Source organism: Zosterops lateralis, assembly GCF_965231275.1.
Source record: "Zosterops lateralis genome assembly, chromosome: 5".
Lineage (NCBI taxonomy): Eukaryota > Metazoa > Chordata > Aves > Passeriformes > Zosteropidae > Zosterops > Zosterops lateralis.
In genome coordinates, this window is record NC_139766.1 from 17,169,804 (window position 1) to 17,180,949 (window position 11,146).

The 11,146-nt window shown below is 36.9% G+C and overlaps 1 protein-coding gene across 4 annotated transcripts in view; it reads left to right on the forward strand.

The window, feature by feature from the left end:
• SLIT2 (slit guidance ligand 2) overlaps positions 1 to 2,429 on the forward strand; it is a gene marked incomplete at its 5' end in the record, with an annotated part of 257,487 nt that extends 255,058 nt beyond the window's left edge. For 3 of the 4 annotated variants that reach the window (XM_083861312.1, XM_083861313.1, XM_083861315.1), the window contains one exon: positions 567 to 2,429. In XM_083861312.1, the coding sequence (XP_083717438.1) occupies positions 567 to 808 (242 nt within the window). In that variant the 3' untranslated portion in view covers positions 809 to 2,429. The remainder of the gene's footprint in view (positions 1 to 566) is intronic. The other variant, XM_083861314.1, reaches the window with a different exon arrangement.
• Positions 2,430 to 11,146: the final 8,717 nt, after the last annotated feature.

An 11,146-nucleotide genomic window follows, 5' to 3' on the forward strand; every position in this document is an offset into this window, starting at 1 on the left:
GATGTGAATAGAAGAATACAGTTGTAGAACTTTTAACAGATGTCTTGTTTTAGCTGCCTTTATACCTCCGTAATTTATGAAGTTAGCAGAATGTAACTTATATTAAATAAGAGTTTGAATAATATTAAACTCCAGGTCTAATAAATTAAATTGCATGCTCTCTGAAACATTTCCCTATGGTAAACAGAACCAGCTGCAAGCAATGTAGCAAAAGAGGATGTGTATTTTTATAAAAGAGGAAAAGATTTAAGCTTCCAATTTTCTTGTCATTGTAATAGCTTCGTATTTATGGTTTACATATACATAGTATAAGCTTTACCGAAAATAGGAGGTAAGGGAATGAAACCCAGAATTAATCAAATTCTGTTTGGTAGAACGACTAGTTTCCAATCTACAGTCCCAGTCAAACTTTAAAATATCAATCCCAACTGCAAACAGTAACACATCATCTTCCTTTAAAATACCTTTCCCAACTGCAAACAGTAACACAGCATCTTCCTGTGCTACACATCCTTCCACCTGCATCTCAGAATTATCTCTCTTATTTTAAACATTGTTTCCTGCAGAAATCTCTTGTCGAGGGGAACGAGTCCGAGATTACTACCAAAAGCAGCAAGGGTATGCTGCGTGCCAGACGACCAAGAAGGTCTCGAGACTAGAGTGTAAGGGCGGGTGCTCAGCCGGGCAGTGCTGTGGGCCACTACGGAGCAAGAGGCGGAAATACTCCTTCGAGTGCACCGATGGGTCGTCGTTTGTGGACGAGGTTGAAAAAGTGGTGAAGTGTGGCTGTACAAATTGTCCCTCCTAAGTGTGTCCCTGTCACACTTGTCTTTTGAAAATGTTGTATACTTATTGACCGTGTCGGACTAATTAATGCTTCATAGTGGAAATATTTGAAATATATTGTAAAATACAGAACAGACTTATTTTTATTATGAGAATAAAGACTTTTTCTTCATTGAAAAAAAAAAAAAAAAAAGATTCAAGTGCTTGAACTGAGACTTCTCATACCCAAGAGGAGCTTTGAAGAAAAAAAAAAAAGACCTGGTAACATTGCAGCAGAGATGGGAAACTTTAACTGCTTTTAACATGGATTCTTCTTTGTAACATGCTGAAGATACACTGACACTATACACATGTGACTTTCAACTTAACAGCTCAGAGATGAAATGCTGACCAGAACACGAGGCTTGTTTTTTTCACTTTCGTATCAGTATATTTTATTGTTTTGACAGACCATACCAATCACTTACCTATGGATGAGGAAGCTTTATGAGCAAAAAGAATAAGATTATACAGAAATAACAATTGTTTGAAACACATTTTGTCTTTTGGAATTATTAAGCATCTTGAGAAGATGTGGTCTCATTTAATGAATGGGAAATGGAGATACAAGAATATACTATAATCCTGAAATCTCCTGATGATGTGTACTTTTATGTCAGCATGTTAGCAAAAGAAGCATTAAAAAGTGTTTATCTTCCCTTTCACAGTATTAATTTTTTGTAATATAAATGTTCCGGGGATGATAAAATAGATTATTGATGGGTAAATTAGTAATAATATGGATTTCTGTTTCTATGAGTTCTAAACAATTCTATACAGTATGGGGTTTCATTGAGAAATATTTATTGTATCAAAGTACATTGTACTTAACCCTTTTAGGCCATCCCTTTTACTGTTTTTCAATGCTTTAATATATATTAATTTATATTTGTCCCAGTATTTTTGTAATTTTTTTTAAAAGACTTAAAAATCAGGATTTTTTTGCAATAGAACTAACCTAGCATGTCGTCTTCGGGTAAATGTTTTCAGTCTGTTTTTTCCTTTCCATTCCCTTTTACTTTTCCTTAGAATCTGACCACTTGGTGTCACTGAATAAAAAGCGGTGACAATTTGTGGTTTCACATATTGCAGATATTCAGGACACCTTCCAAGAACGTGTAATATATTACAGAAAATGTCTTTACACTAGATGGCAATTGTAGAGAAGTTAATTTTCCCTATATACAGTACTTACAGAAAATAAGATGGCGTGTAGAAAATGACGTTAGAAGATAGATCTTTATAAATTAATATTCCCATGGAGCTCTTTACCTTTTTTATAAAAAAGAAAAAAAAGGCTGTGCTATCAAAAACTGTGATTTTCCCCAAATAATAAAACTACTTTACTGCCCTAATGTTCCCCATGTTAACATGTTGCTGCTAAATTATAATGTAGAACTGGTAATCAATAGTGGGTTGTGTTCTTCTTTCAGTAAAACCCAGGGTACCCTGTAAAAATGCAGATGTTTTTTCAATTTTATTTTATTATTTTTTTTACAAAAAAGTTAGATGTACATGTGTAATGCAGTGTGCTTTGTCATATTTGGACTGATATCAGTAATGTTACTGATGTTTGTAAATTAAACAGATATTTACTTCATTAACAGCTTTTATTTGTATTCTTCTGAGTTTAAATTGTCTAGCAGCCTTTAATTAAACATCTGTTGCAAAGAATATTTGGTAAAAAACAGAATAAAATCCAAACCTAAATCTAGTGTTTTCTTGCTGAAAATTGGAAGGAATTTACTTGGGATTATTACACCTAGAGGCAATGACATCTGAAAATGTTTGTGCATTATGAACTCAGATGAACTTACACCAAAACTAAGAAAAAAAGGCTTATAAATAAAGTACACTGCAAGAAAGGACAAATTGAGTCAATTCTAGTACTTTAGTGTTTATAAAAATGGCATTTTGACAGTTCTTCTAGCAAGTAATTTGATTCTTTAGAGGGATTCATTTTCACTAATCTTTGACTAAGTATTTTCAATTTAAGCAATTGGATGGGATGATACTTAACCGGGTTTATCTGCTCTAATATATTTTTTACAAATAGTTCTGTGTTTATTTTACTTAGTCTGCTTTAGAATTTGTCTAAATATCCAGTGAAACAGCCTTTGGTATGAGGACTTCTTTGCAGTTTCTGGACTGCTAAAAATTCTGCTGTAAATAGGGGTAGCTCTAAGGAGAAAGAAGACATTTTTGCCTAATAGTCCTTAAACAGTATTCTTGGATATGGAAAGACCTCTTGGAGCTCAAAGTCCCTGTATCTGGAGCTGGATCACTTTCTGTACTCATATTGACAGAGAAAAATGGACTTTGCAATGGTACTCAAACTATACTGGCAGCTACTGGTGATCTTGAGGTCATCAAGAGAGGGACCTTTTGTGGTCTCCAAGCAGAACCAAAAAACGGCCATTAGAATAGAAAGAAAGAAAGAAAGAAAGAAAGAAAGAAAGAAAGAAAGAAAGAAAGAAAGAAAGAAAGACAGACCGAACACCCCAAAACCGAACCCAGCTTTGTCACTTGCCCCTTTGAAGAAAGACAAGGCCACTACATCAAGTGGTGATTCAGTTCTCCTCAGCCCCCTTTCTCACTACCTCAAGCATCCTCAAGCATCACAAAGTGCCACTGTGCAAAACAAGAGATAACTTCCTCATTGGGATGGCACCCTAACACCTTTCTAATACCTAGACCAAGTTTCTTGTAATACTGCTATAATAGGCTGCCTTGTATCTGTATTCCCCAAAAGGGAAATGGGGATCTGAGACAACTGTCACTTTAGGTATCACCACCATAGTAGAGAATTTAGTTCACTGCAGAACACTCCAGACACAGGTTTTCATTTAAAAAACATAAGTCACACAGCTCTTAACACAGAGCTTAGGGGTTAGGTTTTTCTCCGTGTCTGCTACCTCCTCTAAGAATCACTCTCATACAGTCTGCTTTTAATGTATTGAATAAAATCCATAAAATGCGTTGGAGCTGAAGGATATAACTCAGTATAGTGGCCAAGTTCTCAACTTCAGTTTAGCACTGCATACAATTAGAATTCTTCTTTCATTAGAAACTAAGAAAAATAAAAGTTGGAAATTCCATCATTTTCTGCCAGTGTTCTTAAAAGCTGTAAAAAAGAGGAAACACATGAATACTGATTAATTTGTACTAGTTCATGCACAGCTCTTACTGTCATCTCACAGAGGACAAAATTGTGAAAGAGCATGAAAAAAGACCATTCTTGAATAAAGCTAACAAAAGACATTGCTCTTTTGTTAACACTGAAAGTCAATTCAGAACAGCAGCTACCACACATGGAACCAGACTCTGCACTCTGTGTTAACTTTACTGGGGCAAATGGATATTTGAGGGATAAAAACAATATTCTAAGCAAACCAATGGTAAGCTATGAACAAGCTTTGAGAGGTACAGTTCATTTTATAAGATCTATTGTAATAACAATTTTGTCTTCAGGATACTTTTTATTGTCATAAGGAGACACCATGAGCCTTAGTGTTACAAGAATCATTGTAATATGAGGATGTTCCATGTAGGTACCACAACATAGCATTCATATGATGTTATGAAGGCATTTGCTTGGAGAGAGGAGGGAGCATGCAGAGGTTTTGGAAATGACAGTCTGGCAGACCTGATAATCCACAGTGTACTTGCAGGGATGGGAGCAAGGCTCTAGAGTAATTGGATTGTCACCATGTTAGTTTTGATGAGAGGATGACTAAGATGTGGTGACTAAGGTGATGACTAAGAGATGAGAGTGGAATGTTACGGAAGGGAACTTACTGTTAAGAAAATGCCCAGAAGTTTTGCAAAACTGTCAAAGTCTTGGGGGCTGTTTGTATTGAAGCTCTATTTTGGGAGCTTTATCTGTTGCTGCTTGAAACTTACATGTTTTAAAAACCCCTTTAAAGTTCTGACAAACACACACTTGATATTTCTGTCTTGAGTCAACCCTATTATTTGGGGAAAAGTGTATCTTTTCAAAGCAATCCAAAATCCCATCTTTTGGTTTCTTTCTTCTCCTGTCGAAGCAAGTGTTATTCCTGCGGTAGCTCATTAGGTATGCAAGTGTCTGTGCTTCAGCTATCCCACCTTACAGTGGAGAGCCTGGCACATAATTTCAGTTCCCATGAAGTGCAGTTCACCAGCTGAGCCATTCAGGATTCTTGGGTTTTAGAAGTATCTATAGACAGAGCTGGTATTTCCAATCTATTTAAGATTCCTGGAGCAGAAATCAGAAAATCGTTGGTAGCTGTGACTATGTAGGGGCTGTTAGGAGTCAAACTGAAGTGTTTGCCTGCATGCCTGGAGAGTCTGCTCTTTCACTGTGTTCTGCATGTATTGTGTTCCTGGGAGGGTGGGAAGTCATGCTCATCCTTTTAAAAATAGTTAAGAGTAGAGGGATTTAGTGTCCTTCTGTAAATAAATTGTCTAGGCTGGAAATCATAGGCCTCTTTGGCCCTCAGCCAGGTTAAACTGTGTATGTATACCTTAACATCAACCATCATCTTGGACACCAACAGATCATGATGTTAAAAAAAGTGAATAAATCTTGCTCTCAGTTTAATAAAACACAGATGGGAAAAGCAAACTAAACAGAGAGTTAACAGCTCTATTCACTAGTCTCCTGGGCTCCATGTGATTAAATCAGAGTTGGAGAGGGTATGTTCCTGCTGCTGCTGTTCTGGCCAGTGTCCGTAGGGGTGATGGCCAGCAAAGAAGTACTCTATCAGAGCTGCATGTCATTTGTCAAGCTGAGAAAAAACAGTCATCTCACTAACAGCAAGACTTCTGGCTGTCCACAGTCCCAGCAAATAGACTCCAGCTCTACAGCATGCTGCAGGAATTTTTCTCAGCCATGGGAACAGGCTTTAAAACTGCCTCCCAGATCCACAACTTTATTTCAGAATGCTGATCTTAGTAGTGCTTTCTGGTCTTTACAACTCCATCCTTTTATTTCATTCCAGTTAGAGGCAAACTCCTCTAGTTCTACACATCCAGCCTCAGTACTCTCAATTACTGCCTTATACTGCATACAGGAAATTGAGACTTGGGTTTTTTTCTTCCTGTTTTAGGTATTCATTAACGTTTGTAAAGTGATCAGAAGACCTGCCTTAAAGAAGAAGGTTATGCATCCAGATACAGAGATAAAACATTTTAATGGACTTTATGATTCAGAAAATGTTAAACTAGCTCCTCTGAAACAGTCTGACAGCCATAGAGTGATATAAACGTACTTATTTTATGGATTTGTAGACTTACACCAGGGGAATTGTTATCTGGTTTTGTCTGCTACTGCTTTTACTTTTTAAAAAATTAATTTTAGGATATTTTCCATATCACAAGAGAGAAGTAAAGATAGAAATAATGTGCCTGGGTTGCTTATTCTGACATTAAAGTTCCTTAAAATTATCCAGTAGCCTTTCTTCAGGATATTTTTCTTCTCTTGCATAGTTTTTAACATTCTAGGCTTCAATCTGTTGTTTCTATGAAACTTTGTCGACTTTGTTTACTTTCCAGAACAGATTTAATTCTTCCAGAGAGAGGAAAAGGATACCTTTCTTTTTCCTGCAGCTGTGCCTAAAATCTCCCACAGAACATCTTTAGAAGTATGTTTTCTTTCAAAGTCCTCTGAGACTGTTAACTTGAGCTGGTTTTACTGCATTTTTTTTTTATTTTGCTTCTGATTAGCTTTATTTATTTAATCACATTTATGTGTTTCTGCTATGGTAACAGCAATAAGAGGAGTACCTTCTGACCTGTGCTTTAGAAGTTGCTTGCTATTTTGAAACAGCAAGTTTAATGAGTCTGAGATTTGCCTGTTCTCTCTTCTCTTTCCTTTGTTGTTGATGTTGTTGTTTGTTTTGTTTTCTTCTGTTTTGTTTTGTTTTGTTTTTTCACTGGATCTCCTTGCCTAAGAGTTCACTCATTTTTGTGTAGTTTTATGGTTATTTTGTAGAGAGAAGGTAAGAACATAAGATAATGTCAACAGTAAATAAAACTGACCACAGAAGACACATAGATCTACGCAGAATGTCCACAGCAAGATTGTGTGACACAGCACATACTGCTCTGCATAAAAAGATTCATTATTGCTCTAAATTAAAAAAAAAAAAGGCAAACAAAAAAACTTAATGAGAGAAAGCAAAGCACAACTTTGAACAGGAGCTTAAATGTGAGAAGCAAAAGTTTTAAGTCCCAAGTGATCAAAACCGTGCTCATCATTCATTATCACAAGCCACACACCAGCCATTGGTATTCACGCTTTCTCTCCTGCTCCAGGCACTCCAGACACAACTTACTACTTGCTTCCCCTTTCCCACCCACCTGACTCCAGGCCTGGCTGTGCTTGCCATTCCCACAGCATTCCTAGATGACACTTCTTCCTTCCCATTTGCAGAAAGTCACAGCAATCACCTTCCTGCATGTGCCTTCCCTAAGATAACTTGAGGCATCTAGTCAGGGTAAAAACCCATGCTGGTGATGGAAAGAACACTCTCCAAATAATTAACTTTTGAACATTTCAAAATCAAGTATTATTTATTGAACTGTTATGGCAGAGTGCTAGTACCAATCAGTGGGAACTGTGGCTGTCAAAGCATCTAAGTAACAAAACTCCCTGTCTGTGTGTGACATGAAGAATGATACCTCTTCATTTTCATTCTGAAAAGCAACCTGCAACCATGTTAATTGAGAGGAAGGGTAAAGAGACCTAGAACTCATGAAAAATTTGCTCAGCAATCACACGCAAACACTACAAACAGAAAATATGCCCCAGTTTGTCTGGGGGTTTTTTGATTTTTGTTGTTGTTGTTGTTGTTGTTGTTTTGTTTTGTTTTGTTTTGTGGGGGTTTTTGTTTGGTTGGGGTTTTTTTGGTTTTGTTTGTTTGTTTGTTTTTTGGTTGGTTTTTTGGGGGTTTTTTTGGTTGGTTTTTTTGGCAGTTTTTTTTGTTTGGTTTTTTTTTTTTTTTTTACTAAGGGAGCAAAGAATAAGCATTCAAATAGGTAAGGCATGCATGCTTGGGAAATAATGCTAAAAAGAAAGCATCTCTGGCTATATCAAATTTAGGCAGTGAATTCATAGGAAATTAACTGCTGCAATTGTTTGTGGGTAACAAATACAAACATGTATATTTTTAAACTTTTGTAGAAAGGACATTTACAGCCCAGAAAATAGTGACCAGCTACACAAGTCATCCTACTTCATTACAGACGTGAAAGGACTGTTTGGGAATGAGATCTTGTAGCAGAAGTGATCACGGTTCATTTGAATTTCACATGGTAATTAACAGGCTTGTAAAATGCAGGAAAACAACCATATTAGATGAGACAGAAAATATTAAAGATTTAAGACATCTAGGGCCAGATTCACTGTAGATTTAAGCAGCTTCATGCTGCTTCAGTGATGCAAAGCAGCTGTAAACCCAACTTAGCTGGCCTAGAGCCACTGGAGCTCTTATCTGCTAAAAGGAAAGGAGTTTTCAGTGCACCAAACCTGGGTGTGGAACTGTGGTCTGTCCAGCAGCCTATTGGCTAAAGGAGCAATCACTTGTGATACTTTGGGGGAAACCTTTGTGCCCCTCACGCTCATCTCTGCCCTGCTGCCCCATTTAACTGATGCTGAGAATCTGTGGGAAAGGAGATTGCTCTTCAGTGCTGTGCTCCAAGCTCCAGGGGAACAAAGAGAATTGGCAATTCCTCTTCAGCAACAGCACACAAAAAAATGAAAGACAGGAGGTCTGTAACCAAAAAAATAAAATTAAGTGAGTACTATAGTAGTAAAACTGCTTCTAGTGAAGTAATTTCTTGAAGTCATTTCTTTAATATTCTCTCTTAAAGACTCACTTAATTGTGGCTCTGTAAGAAAGCATTATGGAAAACAGATTCTTCTAGTAAAATCTTAGTGTGTGCGTATGTACAGGCACGGATATATAAGGGAAGAAAGTGCATACTTTTTTTGGGTTTTTTTCATGGTAGGAACTTATTTGGGCTTTTTGGTTCCCCTGAGCAGTTCTGAACAACAGCAGGTATGATTAAGAATTGAAGGTGGCTGGCAGCAAAGAGGTTTGACCTAATCTATCTTGACTTTGCACTCTATGCATTTAAATGCAGCAAGTCTGTGTGGAGCACACTGTAGTTCACTGGGGTACAGCATATCTAATTTAGTCACAGGCATGCGCTGAAATAGCTGTGTGCACATGGAGATCCCCTTTTTTTTTTTTTTTTCCAGTTTTTAGCCAAATTAGAGGATCAAAGCCATGTAAAACCTTTTGTAATGTAACTTGAAGCCACATGTAATGAAACCAGATAGTTTTTCCTCTCTGATGTAAAGTCTTTCCTGTTTTCAGGCATTACTATAAACCTACATCTTGGTCCAGTCTGTAACTTGGTCCAGCTTGGATTAGCTTTGCAAACAGTTTGATGAATCCGGGATGATTTATAGCTGGAGGTAGAAACAAAACAAACAAAGAACCTAAAGTTTGGCCTGCTTTACACTCAAAATCAAGTGTAACCTCCTACTGACTCCTTTTGGATTTTTGTGTCTTTTCAAATCCCAGAAGGAAAGCACCTCACTCTATCCTGCATCCATCACGAAATAAATACTGCAGTGGTAAATGCAAAAGTAAGCTTCACAAATATCCTTCCTTTTCCTGGTAAATTTCCATTTAGACTTAAATTAGGCATTTATACAGAAGGAGATTGAGGAAAATATTTCCTCCTTAGTACAAAGAGCTGAATGTACTCATCTTTGTTCAGAAGGCAAGAAGTACATCTATCAAAGAGCACTTTATCCATGCTATCCACAAACTTGTTCATTCACTTTTAATTCCACTTAAAAGGAAGAAGACAAATACCAGCAGGGATCTGTTTAGCTAAAGGAAGTGTGACATTCAGAGAAAATCAATAGGGATTTGCAAAAAAAAGCGTGGCTTAAATTTAGCAGTGAAAAGAATGTGCATTATAGAAGCTCTAAGGGCTCCTATTTCCTATCTGCTTCTAAGTTCATTCAAGATATGTCTTCAGGGAATAAGGTGATATCTATGAAGAATATCCTACACCTCTATTTCACAACATGGAATCCTTCAAAAATGCTTCTTTCCTGGGTGGTATTTTTGTTCAGAAATTGTGCTGGCCCTTGGTATTTCTACCTGTTACCACTGCACCTGCACCAGGTGACACTCTTATCTGGACCAGGCCATCTTTGCTTTCAGCATCAGCAAGCAGAAGGGGAACAAACCAGTCCCACAAGAAACAGCTGTGCAAAATATGCCTTAAGCAAAATCTGAATGAGCAGATGCTTTACTCCTGTGGACTGGTGTGGGTATCACTCTGTCCCACTTAAGGGAGAAGCTCAAATAAAGAGCTGATTGAAGTTGTTTGTGTATTCCAGTATTTGGCCAGAAGGAATAGAATATTTATTTTGACATACCTTCATTCCCATATAACTAGAAAATGAACGTATAAACTGTCACAAATCTTTAAAAACATAACACTGAAGGTATCTCTGATTCTTGATTATAAAAGCATTTTATGAATACAAGTAAGATCACAAATCTGTGGCCCTATACAAGTCTAAACCCACAATTCTTTCCCTTATCAAAATTTTACTCCTGTGGTAAGAGTACTTCAGTCTGTATCACACTACAACACATTCAACATTTAAAATATCTTTTTTATTTAAAGGTATCCTAAGCAAGAGATCCGTGCTTATGTTACAACAGGTCATGTTTCCTATTATCAGTAGTGGTCACTTTCAAAGGACAGATGGACAGTTGAGGCTCAGCAATATTGCCATGAAATCTATCCACACCTTGTGTAAGGTCAACCATGCACAAACCCATTTAACCAATCTTTAAAATACACATGAATCCTTTAATTCATTCTAGATCAAAATGCTGGTTTTCATCCACTTGAGGCATGAAATGTATATATAATAGATTCAGAAAAATTCCACATAATTATCCTGGTTGGATGTGAAATTTCCTTCAATCTTTGATCTATAATGTAGTAATGTGTCAGCTCTACCAGAGTAGTTTTATGTGCAGGAAATAAGACAAGCTGAGTAGCTTCATGGTTAATTGATTAAAAGGTTCTAAAGAAGGTGCAAGATCAAAGAGCGACTTAATGGTTTTATGTTACTCTAGAGAACTCTTGGTCCACTTGTCTGACAAGGCTGACCTTGGGCAATGAAGTAACAAGCAATTAAAAAAATTGCCAAACTAAAACACAGATCATATTTATCTAGTTCTGAATCCTTATTTTTGTTAGCAAGTATTAGGTGGCACACCCCAGTGCTCTTAAGACA